The sequence below is a fragment of the Gossypium hirsutum genome, chromosome A09 (genome assembly GCF_007990345.1).
Source record: "Gossypium hirsutum isolate 1008001.06 chromosome A09, Gossypium_hirsutum_v2.1, whole genome shotgun sequence".
NCBI classification, from domain to species: Eukaryota; Viridiplantae; Streptophyta; class Magnoliopsida; order Malvales; family Malvaceae; genus Gossypium; species Gossypium hirsutum.
In genome coordinates, this window is record NC_053432.1 from 79,391,253 (window position 1) to 79,414,421 (window position 23,169).

At 31.4% G+C, this 23,169-nt stretch overlaps 2 protein-coding genes and 1 pseudogene across 3 annotated transcripts; all 3 read right to left on the bottom strand.

The window, feature by feature from the left end:
* Window positions 1-4,076: 4,076 nt before the first annotated feature.
* LOC107896450 (cellulose synthase-like protein G3) lies at window positions 4,077-8,466 on the bottom strand (annotated as a pseudogene).
* A 1,408-nt stretch (window positions 8,467-9,874) lies between these two features.
* On the bottom strand, window positions 9,875-15,720 carry LOC107896451 (cellulose synthase-like protein G2). The gene is made up of 6 exons (XM_016821626.2): window positions 15,061-15,720; window positions 11,846-11,995; window positions 11,643-11,768; window positions 11,095-11,538; window positions 10,661-11,008; window positions 9,875-10,566 (listed from the first exon to the last, which is right to left on the bottom strand). The coding sequence occupies exons 1-6, from the start codon at window positions 15,679-15,681 to the stop codon at window positions 9,997-9,999; spliced, it is 2,259 nt and encodes a 752-aa protein (XP_016677115.2). The 5' UTR covers window positions 15,682-15,720; the 3' UTR covers window positions 9,875-9,996.
* A 1,867-nt stretch (window positions 15,721-17,587) lies between these two features.
* Window positions 17,588-22,900, bottom strand: LOC107896452 (cellulose synthase-like protein G3). 2 transcript variants are annotated; one of them, XM_041077018.1, is made up of 6 exons: window positions 22,232-22,900; window positions 19,746-19,895; window positions 19,532-19,675; window positions 18,980-19,423; window positions 18,547-18,894; window positions 17,588-18,463 (listed from the first exon to the last, which is right to left on the bottom strand). In XM_041077018.1, exons 1-6 carry the CDS (start codon window positions 22,811-22,813, stop codon window positions 17,921-17,923), a joined length of 2,211 nt encoding a protein of 736 aa, XP_040932952.1. In that variant the 5' UTR covers window positions 22,814-22,900; the 3' UTR covers window positions 17,588-17,920. The 2 variants fall into 2 exon arrangements, with proteins under 2 accessions (XP_040932952.1, XP_040932953.1); XM_041077019.1 differs by having other exon boundaries at window positions 19,532-19,657; window positions 22,232-22,875.
* Window positions 22,901-23,169: the final 269 nt, after the last annotated feature.

Consider the following 23,169-nt stretch of genomic DNA (forward strand, 5'->3'; position numbering starts at 1 on the left):
ATAAATAACTCAAAAAAAATCTATGAAAAGGAAGAGTAAATTCATATTAAAAGAAAAAAGAAAGGAACATAAAATGGGCCACACAAAGCTAAAAAAATCTTTTGAGAAAACTTTAAAAAAAAATACAGAAAACGCCGGATATATATATATTTTTTATTTCTATACAATAAAATTTTTCAATACCTTATTAAAAAAAACCCTTAGATTACACTTTAATTACACGCAAAAATGATCATAAGTTCCACGGTGTTTTTACTTCCAAATAATTTAAATATAATCTTATACAAAAATAATATGAGTATTAATGACACCAACAACCATCAAAGCATAGATCAGCGAGAGATGGAGGGACGCCGAAGTCGCAACAGGGATAGGCAAAGGCTTCACAAGCAAAGGGAAAAAAAAGAAGAAAATCAGCCATGAACGGAGTCTCACTAGACATCAAAATGATGGACGAAAACAAAATGAGAGACCCTCTGGAGCACTAAGGCCTGCTTCACGCATGCAGGCGGACTAAGGTCAGCTAAAAGAGAACCACAGTTCTTGAGTTATTATGCCGAAAAAAACAAAGGGTATGGAAGAAACCTAAACGACGGTTGATGATGTGAGTGGTCACGACCCTGGCCCGAACTGGAAGGGATGATAGAGTTTGAACCTTAAACTCACAGTCAAAAAATGAGAACCCTGTGGCGCTGAAATGTGTTTTAATCACATGAGTAGAATCGATTAGCTGTGAATAGGGGTGCCTTCCAAACAACATGTGTCATTGCCCCCATGTACCCAAAAAAGAAGTTTTATTCTTTACAAGAAAGGAAATGTGATTCCTGCTAAAATTGATTAGCTGAGTCTACTTAAACAAATCTCACGTCATTGATTGATTTTATATTACACCCAGTGACGAACCATTGGAAAAATAAAACTAATAAAATGAGAATATTTTAAAATGTTTTGGCTTAACAACACAATCGATAATAGTTGACGACTTCTATTTATTATTGTTTATAGATATTACAAATGAGATTAAGTGGTGATTTATATACCGCACAAATGTAAATTTTAATAAATAAAATATGCAGCAATATATTAATTTTATTTGCAAATTTGGAAAAAAAAACCTTCATTATTGTCAGTAGAAAATATCATGACTTGAAAATTTCAAAATCATTACTTTAGATTAAACCCGATTTAAAAACTTATTTTACTATTTTAAAATATAAAAAATATTTTGTATTTAAAAGTAAAAAAAAATTATTATTAAGTAGCGTTATAATAATTAAGTTATATAAGATGTTAAAGTTGATAACGACAATGGTTTACACTATATATGATGAGAAGAACCGTTAAAATTTATGGTGGTTCATACAATAAGTAATGTAGAAAGCCATTTTTAATTAAGGATGGTGTAATAACGTGTCAAACTTGAATTCTACGTGCTAGATGTGGGTTATTTTAAACATTGGAATTATTACCTATTAAATCTATTACATTTAGATGTGTTTGATTTGGGTACTGTTGATAATACTTAAGTGATTGCTCTTACCAAGGTTGTTGATAGTATCTCCCTAACCACTTGGTTGGTCATACTAGTTGTAAGCAACTTAATGTTGATACTTTGTTCTTGTATGTTTTTGATTATATTACTACTGATCATAAGCATACTAGTAGTATTCCCATCAACCATACTGATTATCTCCATGCTCATAAATTGATTTTGGTAATATTGATCACCCGTTCGTAGTTGACCTCATTTACTTGCACTTTCAGGACGTTTTAAATCGCTTTAGTTATAACTTCTCATTTAATTTCTCGCAAGTGGTGGTAATTATTATAATGATTATGTTATACAAGGTGCTGAGGTTAACAATAATGGTGGTTCACACCATTGATTATGCAGAGATCCAGAAAGGATAGTGGTGATTCATATAGTAAGTGGTGTGAAGAGTTATTAAGAATTATTGTTTATTCGAGTTGGGAGGACGATTGAGAAAAGCGTAGGCTATATCGTTGGTCTCGTCTTCTTATTCTTAAAATATATGATATTTATAGGTGAAAAATGGTTTAGAGTGGGTCCCTCATTACATGGTTACTTCCTTTATCAAGTTCAATTTAAACATAAACTTCTTCAAGATTAGTGTGTTTAGAAAGTTGAAAATATTTACGAGATTGAATATGATTTAACAACTATTCTTAATGATATTGTAACGATATGTTTTTTATGGTGACGTAAAGATTCTATATATAAAAAGGTGTAGGAAATACCGAAACTTGGAGTGTTCATATATGGAAAGCATAGGAGATACTTATGCTTGGGTATAAATAATAATTTCAATCAAAATGAATTAATTTAAATTATACATAATATTGTCGAAAACTCAATTCATACAAACTAATTAGTCCACTCTTAAACTTGTCTAATCATTATTATATGACAAATAAATAGGAAATCGAAGCTGTTTGCTTTTAACATGATGATCATTACCATCAAAGTTTGTATTAACCTTAGCTGTCATTAGCACTTAATCTTATTTATTATAATCATTGAAATGACAAAGCTGCCCGTAGCATTTCTATTCTTTCAAAGAAATGTGAGAAATTTGTTGGTCAAAGCGGTGGCATATTAGAGAAAGAGGTGCCTTAATCATACCCATTTATTATAAACCCCTAGATGCTGATGTTGATATCTAAGGGAGAATATTGTATAGTTGTTTATTTGGATGGGAACAACGTAATAATCATATCGATACGGACTTTGGTTGTTTAGGATTTTTTTTTTTGGGTAGATTCAAATTTGAAAGAATGGGATGAGTTTATTTGAATTAAAGGTGGGTTTGGATAGATAATGAGGTGGGGTGCAGTATTGTGCGTTTAGTTTATTTCTTATCTCACATTATAATATTGTTACAGTATATAATTTTATTGTCATCATTGTTTTTACATTAACCGTAAATAAACGCATAGTCCATCTAAACCTATCCTAAACATGTGAATGACATTGTGAAAGCTTTTTTGTCAATGACTTTGATTGATGGTTTTGGAATGTTAACATCTAATGAGGTCGAGCTGCAAGTTGTCTTAGGCTGGACATGCAAGACACTTTTCTCATGGGATATATACCTTAATATCGATTGTCTTGACGCAACTGTTTGCATACAAAGCGATTGAGTTTCAAGGCTAAGATCAAATGGTTGCTTGACTTAAGCTTAAACCCATAAGACTTACATGTTATTAGTTCAATTGTTGTCTTTAATTCCACAAAACTGTACCTTCATTTTTTTTATTTATCATGCCAACTTACTAGTAGCAAATAATGTTATAAATCAAACTTGGATTGGAAAAGAAGTTCTGGTTCCAATGTGAAAGTAGTTGTCGAGTTCAAACTCTCAAAAATGATTTAACTCTTTATAAAAATTCATAAATATATAAACAAATAGGATATTTGTCACAATTTCAACCATATTTGTGTCATCTAAAAACTCCACAAACTGTGTAGGTAAAAGTATCATAGAGGCTGTTGTAGTAGGAGTCGAATTGCATTCTGTCCCCTTTACTTAAAAAAATGTACAAATTAGTCTCTATACGTTAGATCAAAGAGTAAATTGGTTCTTCTATTAAAAATTCTATCCAATTTTACTGTTAAAAATTGGTCCTTGTACTTCAATATGAGGTACATGTGACATAACATGTATCTGTATGGTTATTTCATCATGCACACTACTTTTAACAGTAGAAATTGATGAAATTTTTAATAAAAATGATCAGTTTACTCTCTGATTTGATCAACATATAGATACTAATTTGTCCATTTTCTAAATGAATGGGGCAAAATGTAATCTAACTCCTAATATAAGGGCCTCCCTGATACTTTTTCCAACTATGCATCAAATAATTACATTATCTATATAAATATAACATTGATTGAAAAGAATCAACTTACACCAATGTAAAATTAAAGTAACTTTACCTTTTTATATATTTTTTTAATATTTTAACCACCTCCCCAAATTGATTATACATAATAAAATTTTATAACTAAATTCTAATAAAAATATTTTGAATACTGTATAAAAATAAAAATATTTTGTAATTAATAAATTATTATTTGGGTCGAGAAAAAAACCTTTCGAATTACAAAAAAAGACCTTCTCTACAACCTAATTCAGTCAGAGTAACCTGTCTCTTGAAGGACAAGAAACCAGGGTGTTATCAAGGAGAATACAAAGTAAAGATCCTAATTTCCAATATTGGACCAGAAAAAAGGCCTTATTTTTACTACTTAAAAGCCTCTTTATTACTTCAGAAACAGAGTGAAGAGGCATAATAAAAAGCCACTGACACGAATGTTGAGATAATTGTAATTTGAGTTGGTATCTTCCCTCCATCATTTCTTAGGGCAATGGCTCCATAAACTGGTAGGCAATTTAAGACGATGAAACCAATTAAAATCATCTGCAAACCCAGGCCTTCCATATTGTTGGCACGCATAAATGCAGTCAATCCCAATAGGAATGAGAACAAGTTGATTATTGCTGCCATTGTTAGTGGCACAAACAATGGGGATGGGACCCTAAACTCAAAAATGCCCCAGCCATATCTCTTGCTATGTTCATCATCAAGCGCCTTGCTTGTTAGGCTAAAACCATGTGTGGAAATCCCTACTGACTTCAACAAGTACTCAACTGAACCAAATAAGTAACATGACAGTCCCCTTATCATCCACATCCTTTGACAATTCCACCACCTATGGACCGTGCCTCCAGCCAGGAAGAACTCAACGAAATCTTGCCCATATGCCCCGAGGAAAAGGAAAACATATAGGAAAAACCATGGTTCCGATAACTGCAAACACACAATTTTATTTTCGAGTCGATAAATATATCGGATTCAAACACAAGCTTCACTACATATGTCTACATTACCTTTGGAAGATGCTGAATTGATTGAGGAGTGCTAGCTGGGGAGGAAAGAATAGAAGATGACTGGAATGCACCAAATGGGCCAAAATGCATAGTGAGAATAAGCTAGGCTCATTAAAACACCCATATATTGAGAACCAAAAATGAGAGGATTATATTTGGAGAAAGCTACTTCAAACAAGCCAATGCACCATCTCTTGTTTTGGCTAAGTACATCAAAAAGGGTAATTGGGACATCCCCTAAAAATGCAGCTCTCTTAGGGTTGCAAAATAAGCTCTTCCATCCTTCACAATGAAGCCTATACGATGTGTTATAGTCCTCAACCAATGATCCATATCTAAACCCACTCTGCATACATAACAATGAACTCTTCAAATACTTTAAAATTTTAATCTTTTTGAAGACAGTATTGTGGAGAATGACTTATGAGCTTTACCTTAGAGCCCCAATTGGTTTGGTTCTCGTAGTTGCAACCTGCAACATGGTGTGCCAATGACAAAATTTCTTGAGATTGAATGGGCTTGCTTACCACATGGTCGGGGCTGAGTTCTGGGATTTCGGGTGGCACCGGAGTTGATGGACCTCCGAACAAAGCTCGTCGATGAAAAAAGCAGCCGGATCCAATATAGCTTGGGCCCTTTAGCCCATCAAAACCCATAGGATTTACTTGGAAGTGATGTTTATACTCACAAGCATAGATATCGTGTTTGTTAAGGCCATGAAATCGCTGGGGAAACTGGATAAATGCTAAGTTTGATTTGATTGCAGGGTCCGATAAATAACACAGTATACGAACAAGTGTTTGGGGATCATTTGAATACATGTCGCAATCTTCAGTTAAGATTATTGGTGCATTTGTCATAACAGCTGATACACGTAACTTCAATGTCAAAAATGAAAGGGAAAAAATCCAATCAGAAAAGCATAATAAAAAGTAATTAATTTGATGGTTAGCAGAAAAACAAGATTAATGGAGTTAATTAATTCATACCAGAACATTAAGAGCACCGGCTTTAAAGTGGTGAGGTGAAGTCTTGTTTTTCTCTCTAGAGACATAAATGAGATTTGGCATTAAACGGCCAGAATTATCTTTGTCATGCTTCTTATCTAAGATAACCTGCTTATAGTTCATAATCTATTAGTAAACAAAAACAAGATAAACCTATACAAGCATCGGATTATCTAAAATAATCTGCTCATAGTTTGTCTGTTTCATTCTCAATCTGCATGCAACTCACAAGGATTTTTTTTTTTTAGTAATACAAATTATATTTAAATTTAATTATATAAATAGTAAACAAGTCAACCTAAGTCGAAATAATCTTGAGTCTGATTTGAAAAATGTAAATAGAATAAGCAAACCTGAATGACAGTAGGATGATTCATACGAGTAAAGCCTTTGATCCATTTATTAAAAACTTGTCGTCGTTGTTGATCACTAATATATTCATCAATTATTTTACCTTTATCCATCACATGTTCTATCTTCATTTTCATATCTTCATACATTATCTGCAATAATTACGATAGATTTGTTAATAATATATTCCGTAACATCATTATTAATGAATAAATATAAATTTATATAGTCTGAATCTACATAGAATGGGATAAGAATGAATTGGCAAGTGGATATTAGTCTGACCATTGCCAATCCATATTTTAAAAGTTTGTAACCCTTTATAGCAGCCCCCTACCCTATCAACATAAGGCTTATATTTTACCTACATATTGACATGTTTGAATATTTTTGGTGCTGTATTTAATTATTTTCTTAAATTATTTTGGGATCCTATTTAATTTATTCCATTTCGTTTAATGAAAATATTAAAATATAAAAAATAATTTATAAAAGTGCTTTAATTTTAAAAAATATTAATTTATTACATATTCATATTCAATCTACTTGCTGAAGGCTTCTATTTATTGATATCAACTCGAAAAAAGAATCTGATAATTTTTACGGTGTACTCTATCTCTTATAATAAAAAAATATTTTTTATACAAATTTATTTAAAATAGTTAATCTACACAATCAGTAGGTAATTCTGAATAATTATAATAAAATTCGTTTTTATATTTAATAAGAATTAATTAAGTAATTGTTCTTTATTAGAATAGAATGATAATTAAAAATAACTTTTATTAATAATAAAATAAATCATAAAAAAGATTTGAGAGTTCCGACGTTAGCTAATGCTACATATTTAATAACTTCCGGAAACGACAGATAACTTATCTATAATTTATTGTACAGTTGTTATTATTAAATATATAATATGATTAATTTAAGGATAATTATTTTATTCATTGTTAGTAGAGTAAAAAGAGAAGATGATATCATTCTTATTATTATTTTATTATATTTTAAATGATATTAACCTAAATTTACTTGTAAAGTTTTTTACTAGATAATATTCCATAATTTGAACATAAATATTAATACTAAACCTACTCTTAAATTGGAGTGTTTGACCTTTAAAAAATCCGAGTTTGACTACACCACAAATAATGTCGACTAAACGACAAAATTTTTATGGCTGTCTGTGTCTGGATCTTTGTCTGAATGTATATTACCTAATTTTTTTTCGTATTCTCTGGATATAGAGTTTGAGTGAGTTTAATTATATTTTTTAAAAATTACGGGTATTTTAAAGTTTTTTACAAAAAAAATAGAAAATTAAATTAATTACTAATATAATTTCGTATAAAATATGTTTGGAAAAGTTAATTAAGGTGTCTGAGTGTATTAATTACCTTAATCTTCTCAAAGTGAGGGCTAGAAGAATGGTAATTAGATTCAAAATATACTTGAGGGCTCCTTTCCATTACATTGTGTTCCCTGCAAAACGGTAACCAATGCCTTGCGAACTCAGCAGCCTCCATGAAAGCGAATAGAGTCAAATCCGATCCTCCATCATCGGAAACATAGATTGAAATTTGTCGGTCGGGTAATCGTAAGCCATCAACGACAATGCCGTGTTCACAACATTCATCGGCGGTTCCTTGTAAGGATCAGCCGTGCATATGAACACGTCTAGTTCTACAAAATCTTCATCTTTGATGATTTGTTTTAGGTCTTGAGGGAACTCTTTCCGACGAATGGGCGACATTCGGAGAGCTTGCAGCGAAGCCCACATGAAGCCAAGAACGAGATCAGAGATAAACAAAGAAAGGGCGATGGAGAAAGAGAGTAGGCTGGTCGTGGAAAGGAGAAATAGGTTTCGGACATGGCGGTAGAGTACAGCCAGAATGGCAGAGAAGTAAACCGCCGCGAACAGGCGGTTGAAGGCGGTGCGTCGTAATGGCTCAGACGTGTGAAGCGGAGGAGAATCGGTGGTGGTGAACCCTCCTCTTAGACGTCGACCTTCCATACTTGTTGGCTAGCTGATATGACCAATACCATTACAACACATCTATATATATAGGCGACAGAGAGGGTAAAGGAGCCAGAACTATTAAGCCAAGATCTCATGTCTGGAAATGCTAAATGAGGCTGGGATTCTCTCTCAGCAAAAATTCATTTTAATAAACAATCACAAAAAGTCCAAACAAAGCAGAAAATATAGACCAATGGGCAGCCTCAACAACCCAAATAATTTTTGGAATCCCAATAATTTTTATAATATATATTGTTCAACTTGGGATCTCAATTATTTTGGAAAGATTAGGAAAAAAGAGGAAAGAGAAATAAATTAAAATTGTTTGTATGCTGTTTGCTTGAAGATTATTTTTTGGGGTTAATGAACAATAGTGTAGAAACGACTTAGATATCAAACAACAGTGCCATCGTAAACTACTAAAAAGGAATCAAAACTAGGGTCAAGTTGTTTGCTTCGTATTACATAAAAGAGAGAACGATGAACAAATTAATGTCTTAAAGATACACCAGAAGGGTTGGATCTTTATTATGACCTACCAACTGAAGAGGATATTATAGGGGTATGGGAAGGATGAGTTTTCGATCAGTGTGGAAAATTAGATTCATGGACTAAGTTCATAAAAACGGTGTGAAGCATGTATGTTTACGATGATGCAAAGTTCATCGTCCAAAGAGATTTGCAACCATGGGGAGGGAGTTGAACGCCAATGGGAAGAAGAAAATACACCTTCAATACTTTCTGGAAATTTCAATTTTAATATTCATTTGTGCATATTCAAAAAAAAATTATATCCAAATAAAGTCACTATTAATAATATTTCACTTTTTTATATAAAAAATTTAATAAAACTTTATAAAATGTTTAAATGTACAATAAAAACGTGACTAATACCCATACATATCATATCAATAACACAATTTTTTAATGTCTTAAATTTCAGTATACATGTGTAAACTTAATTGATAACTGCTATTTTCACGAATAATAGCAAATAAAAAATAAATAAAAAATACAACATTAAAGTTTTGAAGCTTTATAATTTTAAACTTACTGTTTGATGATATGTATGGTTAAGAAAGTAGACTTTAAATTTGTTGGCAACTGTTATATTTTATTATTTTTGGAAGTCTCTTTATTTTTATTTATAAAATTTATTTTTTTATATTTTAAAATTTAAAATTTAAGTTTAATTGTTAATACTATTAAAATTCTTTAATTAAATTTGTGGTGTAACATTTGGAAATAATAAAATATTTATTCGGTAAATATGTAATAAAAAATTTAATGTTGTAATAAAGCTAAATTTAATACGAATGACCCGAATTTTAAAAATTGAAAACTTTAAAGGCTAGATTCTTAAAAATAAAAATAGAAAAACTAAATTTCATATTTAAGACTTGTTCATATTAAAAGTAAAGATAAGATTCCATTTTTTTTAATTCCTTAAATTCAAAATTCTAAATGATTTTTAATGAAATATTAAAAATAAATATTTATGTTAATATTTATATTTTAACAAAATTCTGATCCAAATATTTTGTGGTTAATAAATTGTTGTTTGGGTTAAGCGAAGATTAACACGAATTACAAAAGATTTTATTCAAACAAGCTAGAGGAGTAACCCAACCCTTGATGAAGCCCAAGGAGAATACAAAGTAAAGACACAAATTTCCAACATTTAACTAGAAAAGGCCTTATTTTAGTGCTTAGAAGAGTCGTTGTTACTCCATAAACAAAGTGAAGAGGCATAATAAATAGCCACTGACACAAATGTAGAGATAATTATAATTTGGGTTGGCATTTTCCCTGCATCATTCCTTAAGGCAATGGCTCCATAAACTGGTAAGTAATTCAAGACGATGAAACCAGTTAAAATCATCTGCAAACCCAGGCCCTCCATATTGTTGCCGCTGAAAAATCCAGTCAACCCGGATAAGAATGAGAATAAGTTGATTATTGCTGCCACTGTTAATGGCACAAACAATGGAGATGGGACCCCAAACTCAAAAATGCCTTGTCCATATCTCTTGCTTTGTTCATCATCAACCACCTTACTGGTAAGGCAAAAATCATATGTGGAAATCCCTAGTGACTCCAACAAGTACTCAATTGAAGCAAATAAGTTACATGTCAGTCCCCTTATCATCCACATCCTTTGAACATTCCACCACCTTCGGACAGTTCCTCCGACCAAGATGATATCAAGAAAATCTTGCCCGTATGAGCCGAGGAAAAGAAAAACATAAAGGAAAAACCATGGTTCCGATATCTGCATGACATGAATTGTTATTTTCCGAATCCATAACTATACCTAAATCTAATAAAAACTTTATATATATAATACAATTCATTGATGTTCATACCTTTGGGAAGATGCTAACTTGATTGAGAAGTGTTAGTTGAGGGAGGAAAGAATAGAAGGTGACTGGTATGCACCAAAAGGAACAAAATGCATAGTGAGAGTAACCTAGGCTCATTAAAAGACCCATATATTGAGAACCAAAGGTGAGAGGATTATATTTGGAGAAAGCTACTTCAAACAAGCCAATGCACCATCTCTTGCATTGGTTAACACCATCAAAAAGGGTGATTGGAACATTCCCTAAAAATGCAGCCCTCTCAGGGTTGCAAAATAAGCTCTTCCATCCTTCACAATGAAGCCTATACGATGTGTAGAAGTCCTCAACCAATGATCCATATCTAAAGCCAGTCTGCAAACATGTCAATGAACACTTCAGGTACTTAAATTTTACGCTTCTTAGAGACAGTATTGTGTAGAGTGACTTATGAGCTTTACCTTAGAACCCCATTTGGTTTCGTTCTCGTAGTTGCAACTTGCAACATGGTGTGCCAATGACAAAGTTTCTTGAGATTTAATGGGTTTGTTTACCACATGTTCTGGGCTAAGTTCTGGGATTTCGGGTGAAACCGGAGTTGATGGATCTCCAAATAATGATCGTCGACGAAAGAAGCAGCCAGACCCAACATAGCTTGGGCCCTTTAGCCCATCAAGGCCCATAGGATTGATTTGGAAGGGAAGTTTATACTCATTATCATAAATATCATCTTTGTCAACGCCATGAAATCTTTGGGGAAACTGAATGAATGCTAAGCTTGATTTTAGTGCAGGGTCTGATAAATAACACAGCATTCGAAGAGGTGTTTGGGGATCATTTGAGTACATATCACAATCTTGAGTTAAGATTATTGGCGCATTTGTCATAACAGCTGATACACGTAACTTCAATGTTGAAAATGTAAAGGAAAAATTAAAAACCATAATGAAAGGTAATTAGTTTGATGATTAGCAGAAAAATAAGATTAATAGATTTGATTAACTCATACCAGAACATTAAGAGCACCAGCTTTAAAGTGGTGGGGTGAAGTCTTGCTTTTTCCTCTGGAGACGTAAATGAGATTTGGCATTAAACGGCCAGAAATATCTTTGTCGTGGCTCTTGTCTAAGATAATCTGCTCATGGTTCATAATCTATCGGTAAATATAAATAAAATAGACCTATCCAAGTAAAAAAGGTTGAGTAAACAAACCTGAATGACAGTGGGGTGATCCATACGAGTAAAGCTTTTGGTCCATTTATTGAAAGCTTGACGTTGTTGATGATCGGTTATGTATTCATCAGTAACTTCACCTTTATCAATCACATGTTCAACCTTCACTTTCATATCCTCGTACATCATCTGCAATAATTCAAGTTTCAGTGTCCAAAAAGTGGAAGATGAATTGCTGATAACTGATAAGCATAAAAAAATGGCAACTAGTCAGCTAAAAGACTTCAGATTTCATGTGATTAGGAATGTTCATTTTGACATCCTGCGAACTGAATAAAAAATTTCAGTAATTTTACTAGTAAATTAACTTGTGGTTTCTTAAAAATTGAAGTGATGTTGTAAAAAAATTTCATTTTTAAGGGGCTAAGACAACTACCTGCTCCTTCCTTCATCATTGATTATCACGTTACTACGGATGATTATCACGTTACTACGGATGACTTTTGAAGGATCATTATGTTGATGATGAGCATTATTTTTTTTGGGGATTTACATTATATATTTGCACAGCCCAATCAAACGAGACGTTTAACTTATATAATTTTTTAGTTGAGAAATAAAACCTCAACATAAGATAATACCGAACATTGAGAAGTTTGTCAACTTTGACACTTCAAAAACTCCTCCTAAAGGAGTTTGAAAATCCTTTTAACACAATTTATTGTTGAACATTTAACTCATTTAATTTTTTAATCTATACCATAGATAAAATGGTTGATTGAGTTGGTATCATAAGTCAACTCAACACCAACTCGATTATGAAATTACTAAAATACCTTTACTTTAAAGGGTGATTAATATTATTGTAAGGGTATTTTTATTATTTCATTGTCTCGTATAATTTGTCAAATAAAACAAGAAATCAAACACATAACCACAAATTCAAATAAAAATATCTTACCACCTATAGTTATTTGTTAAAATAATTTTATAAATACATATTTTTAATATATAAAATATTTTCGTTCACCCTTATCATGGGTGTGATCAACTCTATTATATATAATATTCGTATACAGTATGAGAAAAATTCATATAACAAATTTATAGTAAAAATTATTATAAAAGCAAATAATGTATATGTGTTATTACATATTTTATATAGTTGAAATGGTAAAATTAAGATGACGAAAATTAAGATGTTTTGGTTCAAATCAAACCATATATATGTATTATTCTATATTTTATATGAAATATAGAAAAGATAAAAATATCTTCAAAATAATATTTTTTACTTTATAATAATGATCAACTTTTAGTATTTTTAATACCGAATTAAAACTCAATTCATGAATCGAATAATTCACCTAGTATTAATAAAAACAAACATAAAATATTGAAAATAAAATAAAAATAATGACTAAAAGGTTATATTTTCCAAGTGAAATAGAATAAGCAATTACCAACATGGGAACCATGTGCAAATGCAGTTTTCAGAAAGGTAAAAGTAAAACTAAAAAACTCTGTTCGAAGATAATGGATTAAAAATTATCCACTAGGTCAAGTTTTTAAAAAATTTAAACTTATTATATAATATTTTTTTAAAATAATAATAATTTTATATTTAAAAAATTTATATTTTTAAAAAAAATATTTAATACACTATCAATAGAATTTAAAAATTCCACAAATAAAATTAGAATGATGACTAATATATATAAGATACAGTGAAAATATATAAAAGAAAATTAAACTTACAACAAATTTATAATTCTATTTAACAAATAAAAAATATATATTATTAATATATCAAAATATTTACTGTTTTAAAAAATTACATTTTTCTTTTTTTTACCTCCAGAGGTTATCACTTGCTCTCGGAATACAAAATTAGAGAGTTCACATGTTGTTTTCAACTATGATATACCCAAGGCAAGTGGATATATAATTTGTTCTCTTTGCATATTTTAAAAGTTTGACAGTTCAGCCTATATATTTAACAATAAAAAACGTTCCGCCCATTGACAAAGAAACTTAGGATGATTATTTTTAAGGTAGATTTTTTAATTTATATTTTAAAAATTAATTAATTAATTAACATATAAAATTATTGTACTCACTCATTTAATATACAGAATTTAATTTATTTTATATTTTTAATAAAAAATTAAAATACAATTCAAAATATAATAAAAAAATTTTGTGATACTTTTTTCCATATAAAAAAGATTAATTATATTTTTAAAATTAGAAAAGCTAAAACAATATCTTAAATACTAACGTCATAATCCAAGCTGAACAACCACAGTCGAATTTAGGGGTTGGCATAGACCCTGGTTTTCTCTAAAATAAAAAATTAATATTTAGGTTTTCTAATTTTTTTTTAAATTTTAAATTAGTAAAAGTAAAATTGTAATTTAACTCCTCTAAAATCATAAAAACTCAATTTAATTTTTTAAAAATTATAAAAATATAGATTATAAAAAATTAAAATTTATTCGACCCCTAAAAATTGGTTCTAACTTCGCCGCTATCAACAATGTAATAACTATAGAACTATTTTATCCTCCAACACATGAAAATGAAAATAAAACATAAAATAGTAAACTAAGTTGAAAGCTTTGTGTAGTTAAGCTACATATACGTGAACATTATAGGTTAGATTTAGATATCTTATCTTATTATACTGTTTTTTTGGTATGATACACGCACCTGAATGAAAACAACATGTACATCAAATTACTTCCAAAACGACAAGCAACTTATCTATAATTTATTGTATAGTTGAAATGACTTTTTTATATCTACAAATGATATGATTAATACTAAACCTAGTCCTTAATTTGAGTACACCACAATTACTGTGCACTAAAATGACAAAAAAACGTATAGATGTCAAACTGGTATTAGTTAACAATAAATTAATTTTATTTAATAACTTTTATTCATTCACATTAATTGTTTTAAATAAATGAAAGAATCTTTTTGCCATATTTTGAAAATGTTATTTTTTTAAATTAAAATTTTGCTCAAAATTTTAATTTGAAGTTTATACAAATTATTTTAATTCTTTTATATATATATATATATATATAATAATTAAGCTTTTTCTTTTGTTAAAACACTATAACTAAACGGAGGCATGAGTGTATTAATCAAAACAAGTAAATATAGAGAAAATTAAATTAATTACTAGTATATATAATTTGGTATAAAAATATGTTTGGAAAAGTTAATTGAAGTGTAATAATTACCTTAATCTTGTCAAAGTGAGGGCTAGAAGGATGGTGGTAATTAGAATAAAAATACACATGAGGGCTCCTTTCCATTATATTGTGTTCCCTGCAAAATGGTAACCAATGCCTTGCAAACTTGGCAGCCTCCATGAACGCAAACAGAGTCAAAACCGACCCTCCATCATCCGATACATAGATCGAAATCTTTTCTGTCGGATAATCATAAGCCATCAATGACAATGCCGTGTTCACTACATTCATCGGCGGCTCCTTGTAAGGATCGGCCGTGCATATGAACACGTCTAATCCTACAAAATCTTTGTCTTTGATGATTCGTTTTAGGTTTTGAGGGAACTCTTTACGACGGATGGGTGACATCCGGAAAGCTTGCGCCGAAGCCCACATGAAAGCAAGAACGAGATCAGAGATAAACAAAGACAGGGTGATGGAGAAAGAGAGGAAGATGGTGGTGGGGTGGAGAAATAGGTTTCGGACATGGCGGTAGAATAGAGCCAGAATGGCAGAGAAGTAAACCACCGCGAAGAGGCGGTTGAAGGCCGTCCGCCGCAATGGTTCAGACATGTGAAGCGGGGGAGGAGCATGGGTGGTGAACCCTGCTCTTAAACCTCGGCCTTCCATACTTCTTGGGTAGCTAATATGGAAGTTTGTGATACGATGAATACAAGTTACAACTTATGTACATGTAATGGATATATAGGCCAGAGGGCGGCAGAGACGTGCCACAACAGTTCAGGCAAGATACATGAAATATGGCAATATGTCCGAAAATTTTAATTGAGATTTTGATCCAAGTGGTTATATTATATATATAAATATCTATATTAAACAATTTAATTTCATTAAATTACATTATCTCTAACTTTTTTTTTGAAAGGATTTGAATATTAAAAGATTATACTATATGAATAATATTTCTGTTGACTAGATGTCGACTTCTTTAAAAGAAGTCTACAAAATGTCATTTGTTTGGAGCTAACTATCCTCAACAAGTTGGGATTTTGTCTCCCAATTTTTTGGAGAGACTAAGTGCCTATAACAATATATTCAATAGAGTGGGAACTTTCTCCCGAGTTTGTGAAGAGTCTGTGTGCTTAAAGTGGTGGATTCAATAGAGTGAGAATATCTAGATGGAGACGAATTGTGCATAGTGCACTATCACCTGCCAAGGAAATGTGAGGAATTATGATTTATAGGATTTGAGACCATGCCCTACAAGGCTCTTGTGAGCAACTATGCCACCCCTTGGTGGATGGCGATTCATATGGCAGTGAGGTGCTTGCTTTAAAAGAATAGATGAGTAAGGAGCATAGCAGTTCAGGATAGAAGAAGTTCCTCCTGAAGCTAAGGATGGGTATTTATAAGTGAGGCTGACCATCACTATTCATCAAGTCCTAACATGTGTTTGGTGTTGATCTTATCACGATTGACCACTTAGGGAGCGTGATAGCTCTCTAGATAAGTGATGATGGATTAAGTGAGACCTCATGTGTGATCCATATATAAAAAGATTCAACATTTGTCCTTAGCGAGATAGATCAGAGATGCTTCACATCCCATGCAATTATGTGTCTGCAAGGTCCATGGTTGGGAAAGTGTAGCCTACAAGTGAAGTCATAGTCAACAAGTTTGTTGCTGGGAGAGGTAATGGTGGCAAAGGCCACTCTAGTGAGATACTAATATCAATTATCCCTTAGTCAAGGGGGAAGTTACAAAGTGACTTATTTTGAAATGATTTATTTTCTTATTTATAAATGCGTATAAATTGCACGTGTGGTGAAGTGAAAGAACGATTTATGCATGTAGAAGCTTCCATAAATACTTTAATTTGAATTTATAAGAGGCATCATTTGGATTTTGCTAGCTAATAAGAGAGACATGCAACTAGTGTTGATAAATCATTGATTCAGTAAGTCGTAACTTATAGGACACATGTTAACTCTATATTGGATACGACAAGTTGTGCCACTTTAAATCTTTCTTTGAACACCTTAATCCCTATAAACTTTAAAGAAACTTTTTGTTGCTCAGATTTGTCTAAATTTTTGCCTTTGAAATTTCAAATTTTGGTTTTACTTTTTTTGTCTTAAGCATTCAAAGCAAAAGTTTTAAGGATTAGGAAAGTTAGGCTTTATATTTAGAATGCGATACGGGGTGAATGTAATGGAAGAGGGAGGAGTAAAGGCGATGGTGAAAAGAAGAAAAGAAAAGATTGGGCTAGTTCAAGTACAACGGTAGTGACAAAGAACCCAAATTAATTAATATAGGGATTGGTTGTGTAAAACGAAATAAGAAGAGATGATAAAAATGTTGGAGGTGAGGGGTATCACAGTGCCGAATTACGTGTTCGAATTTTCAATCCAGATGGTGTAAACTTATTAGTGATGAGTTGGGGTTTCTATTTGCCATTGTACATCTTCGAAGCTAGCTTCCATTTGCGTTTGGATCCCTTCTTTTGTGAGACATTGAAAGAATATGGCCCAATTCAAACGAACAAGACGAGTAACTAAAACAAAAAAAGAAATAATTGCGCAATAGGCCCAAGCCCAACCAAAGGGAACAGCTTGGGTGCCACTCCTTATCCATTTCTTTCTCTTCTCATTGAACCTCAGCTAAAACGAGAACAATGGCTTCAAATCTTCTAATCTTACAAACCCCAAAAGAACATGATAAAAGAAGCAAGGCAGTATTCATCAATAAGAATACAAAGCAAAAAACCATTGGGAGATAAACAATAAAACAAATATCAACATACCAAAAAAACTATAAATAAATAAAAAAAAGGAAGACAAAGATCCTATTTTCCAGTATTTCACTAGAAAAGGCATTATTTTTAGTATTTAAAACACTCACTAATACTTCACAAAGAAAGTGAAGAGGCATAATAGAGAGCCACCGACACAAATGTTGAGATAATAGTAATTTGGGTTGGCATTTTCCCTGCATCATTCCTTAAGCCAATGGCTCCATAAACTGGTAGGCAATTCAAGACGATGGAACCAGTTAAAATCATCTTCAAACAGAGGCCTTCCGTATTTTTTCCACTAAAAAATTGTGTCAATACAAATAGGAATGAGAACAAGTTGATTATTGCTGCCACTGTTAATGGCATAAACAATGGGGATGGGACCCCAAACTCAAAAATGCCTTGGCCATATCTCTTGCTTTGTTCATCATCAACCACCTTGCTTGTTAGGCTAAAACCATGTGTGGAAATCCCTACTGACTTCAACAAGTACTCAATTGAACTAAATAAGTAACATGACAGTCCTCTTATCATCCACATCCTTTGTGCATTCCACCACTTTCGGACAGTGCCTCCATCAAGGACAAAATCTAAGAAATCTTGCCCGTATGCGCCAAGTAAAAGAAAAACGTACAGGAAAAACCATGGTTCCGTTATCTGCAAGACATAAATTTTCATTATTTTTTTCGAAATCTAATAAAAACTTTACTACATATAACACAATTCATCGATGTTCTTACCTTTGGGAAGAGACTGACTTGATTGAGGAGTGCTAGCTGAGGGAGGAAAGAATAAAAGGTGACTGGAATGCACCAAATGGGCCATAATGCATAGTGAGAATAAGCTAGGCTCATTAGAACACCCATAGATTGAGAACCAAAGATGAGAGTGTTATATTTGGAGAAAGCTACTTCAAACAAGCCAATGCACCATCTTTTGCATTGACTAAGTACATCAAAAAGGGTGATTGGGACATCCCCTAAAAATGCAGCCCTCTCAGGGTTGCAAAATAGGCTCTTCCATCCTTCACACTGAAGCCTATACCCTGTGTAAAAGTCCTCAACCAATGATCCATATCTAAAGCCACTCTGCAAACATGTTAATAAACTCTTCAAATACTTAAATATTAAGCTCTTTAAAAACAGTACTGTGGAGAGTGACTTTTGAGCTTACCTGAGAGCCCCATCCGGTTTGGTTCTCATAGTTGCAACCTGCAACACGGTGTGCTAGTGACAAAATTTCATGAGATATAATGGGCTTTCTTACCACATGGTCCGGACCGAGTTCTGGGATCTCAGGTGGCACTGGAGTTGATGGGCCTCCAAATAAAGCTCGTCTACGAAAAAAGCAACCAGATCCAACATAATTTGGGCCATTTAGCCCATCAAAACCCATAGAATTGATTTTGAAGAGACGTTTATACTCGGTAGCATAAATGTCATCTCTGTTAAGGCCATGAAATCGTTGGGGGAATTGAACGAATGCTAAGTTTGATTTTAATGCAGGGTCTGAGAAATAGCACAGTATACGAAGAGGTGTTTGGGGATCATTTGAATACATGTCGCAATCTTGAGTTAAGATTATTGGTGCATTCGTCATAACAGCCGATACACGTAACTTCAACGTCGAAAAGTTAGGAGGGAAGAAACAATTAGAAAAGCATAATGAAAGGTAATTAATTTGATGATTAGCAGAAAAAAAAAACCGGAGTTGATTAATTCATACCAAAACATTGAGAGCGCCAGCTTTAAAGTGGTGGGGTGAAGTCTTACTTTTCTCTCGAGAGACATAAATGAGATTTGGCATTAATTGGCCTGAAATATCTGTGTCTTTGCTCTTATCTAAGATAACCTGTTCATAACTCATAATCTATTAAAAAACTCAAATATTGTAATATCTGTTAGTCGGACCAAAACTTAGTAAAATAGAATAAGCAAACCTGAATGACAGTGGGGTGATCCATACGACTAAAACTTTTGGTCCATTTATTAAAAGCTTGATGTTGTTGATCATCACTTATGTATTCCTCAATAACTGCACCTTTATCTATCACTTGTTCTACCTTCATTTTCATATCCTCATACATTATCTGCATTATTTAAGATTTTAATGTAAAAAAATGACGGATGATATCATGTTTATTACTTCAACACCATGATAAAATAATTTTTTTCTGTAAAGAGAGATTTTCTTAATAGATGAAAGAGATGCATAGATAGTTTAAAAAAATAGTGTAGTATACCTAAAACGTGATATTTTCTAAGCCAAATAGAATAAGCAATTTTTAAGATTATCCTAACCGCCCCACTTGCAGAATGGATTAAAAATAATCAACTAATGTTACTTTAATATAATTCTGAAAGGATAATTAACTCGAAATTATAAAAATACTTTTTTATATAAACTTTTATCTATTCCTACTTTATAAATCCAAGAATTTAATATGTATTCAATAATATTAAAATATAATTATGTTATAACGCCTCTTATATTTATTATTAAATAAAATTACTTTTTTAACTTATATTTTATTTACCCACATTATAGGTGTACAATTATATGTATATAGATTACAATTTATAATAATATACCCAAAGCAAATGGATTATTTGCTAATCCATATTTTTTTTGTATTTTTAAGCAGTTTAAAGCATACCCTTAGCGTATAAACATAAGCTTTATATTTACAATTAAAAACTTAATTTTCATGAATTTTATATACGATTATCATCACCATTCAAATACATAGAATCAATGTAAAACTCATCTATTAAATATGAAATTTAACTTGTAAATGATGATTAATAGTGTATTGAATATTAATAGATGATATAGTAATGGATGGAAGCCAAACTCCCACTGAAAGGCCAAATTAATCAATAAAAAATTAGAATAATTAGTTAATATACTGTACTAGGAAATTTTTAACTTTACAAGAAACCTTAACATATCTTTAATTAATATTTTAAAAATAAAAATAAATAAATAAAACACAAAAACATTTTTTAAGTTTAATTATGAAATTAAAAAAATAAATACAATTTATTAAATAATAATCCTAAAAAATTATATATTAAATATTCACGTCATAATCCAAGCTGCACAACCTAATAACTATATATAACTATTTCGTCCTTCAAGAAATAAATTAAAACATAAAATGGTAATTAAAGTAAGTTGAAAGCTTTGGAATTAGGCTACATATACCTGAACATTACAAGTTACATTTAGATATCGTGTTATACTTTTCTTGCATAACACATGCACGTGAATGAAAACAATATACATATATTTAATCACTTCCAATATGACAAAGCAACTTTTCTATAATTTATTGTATAATTGAAATGAGTTGCTTGTATTTTTATTAATATGATTAATTTAAACATAAATTATTAAATTAGTTGAGTCTTAGTTCAATTGGCATAGACATTATTGTCAATACAAGAAGACGTAGATTTAAGTGCGCTGAAACGCATTATCCTCCTATTTATGGGTTGGGGAAGGGTTGTGGTAGTTTTAGGCATTGTGTAAACAAATTTGACCATTAATCTTTTAAAAAGAGTCAAATTATTATTATTTTTTAATTTTTTAAACATTACTACATGCATGACAATCACATGCACTTCATTTTAATTTTTTTTAAATTTTTATGAACTTTTTTATTTTTTATTATTTTTATAATTTTTAAATTATTTATTGATGTAACACATAAAAAAAATTAATTTCATATCAGCAATAAATGTATGTGAACTGCGAAGCAGGTTGTCATGCCAACATTATTAAAAAGATTAATATTTTTGTCAATATTTTCATTAAAAAATAACATTTTCACTTTTTTTTGAAAAATTAATAGTCAAATTTAACTTTTAAAAAGGGTCAAATTGACAAAATATATAAATGATAAAGGCTAAATTTCGTATTACGCCTAAATGTTATTTAATTTATATATATACATATTATAAATTTTAATTACATAATTTTACACTAACAAGTGTTAAATACAATGGCAAGACACGTTGCATTTTCAATGGGAGGACACGGGTTTGAGCTTTGAAGACAATATTGTTAAGAAAGACCGTCACCAACGACGAATTTAGGATAGATTAATCTCTACAAACCATAAAACAGACATGGAGGATACTTGTGTTTAGTAGAAGCATTATTATTATTATTATTTGCTTATTTTAAAGATGTATCTTTTACTAGAGTTCTATTCATCTTTTAATTTTATGTTTAAATTTATAATAATTATTTTATGAAAAAAAATTATTTTAATGCATAATTAAGCTCATGTAATTAATCAATGTTAGAGAGAAGTAAATAAAGAAGGAAATAAACAGTAAATTAAATTAATTACTAGTATAATTTCGTATAAAATATGTTTGGAAAACTTGGTTGAAGTGTTTGGAGTGTATTAATTACCTTGATCTTCTCAAACTGAGGGATAGAAGGATGATGGGAAATAGATTCAAAATAAACATGAGGGCTCCTTTCCATTATATTGTGTTGCCTGCAAAACGGTAACCAATGCCTCGCAAACTTAGCAGCCTCCATGAAAGCAAACAGAGTCAAAACCGACCCTCCATCATCCGAAACATAGATCGAAATCTTTTCTGTCGGATAATCATAAGCCATCAATGACAATGCCGTGTTCACTACATTCATCGGAGGCTCCTTGTAAGGATCAGCCGTGCATATGAACACGTCTAATCCTACAAAATCTTCGTCTTTGATGATTTGTTTTAGGTTTTGAGGGAACTCTTTACGACGGATAGGCGACATCCGGAAAGCTTGTGCCGAGGCCCACATGAAGGCAAGAACGAGATCAGAGAAACAAAAAAAGGGTGATGGAGAAAGAGAGGAAGCTAGTGGTGGGGTGGAGGAATAGGTTTTGGACATGGCGGTAGAGTAGAGCCAGAATGGCAGAGAAGTAAACCACCGCGAAGAGGCGGTTGAAGGCCGTCCGCCGCAATGGTTCGGACATGTGAAGCAGGCGAGGGGCATCGGCTGTGAACCTAATATGGAAGATTGTGATACGATGAATACAACATATGTACATGTAATGGATTTATAGGGACAGAGGGAGGCAGAGACGTGCCACAACTGTACAGCCAAGATACATGAAATGACAATATTTCTGGAAATGCTAAATCAGATTTGGGTCCTAGTGGGTAATATTAAACGACAACGACTAATTTTTTTTAAAGTACATTTCGAATCTCTAGACTATCTTTATTATATATTGTTGGACTGGAATCTCAATTTTTTTGAAATGATTACTACTATATGAATTATATCTCAATTCTCGATATTTTGGGATGATAAAAATAAAAGAAGGCGAGAGAAATAAATAAAATCAT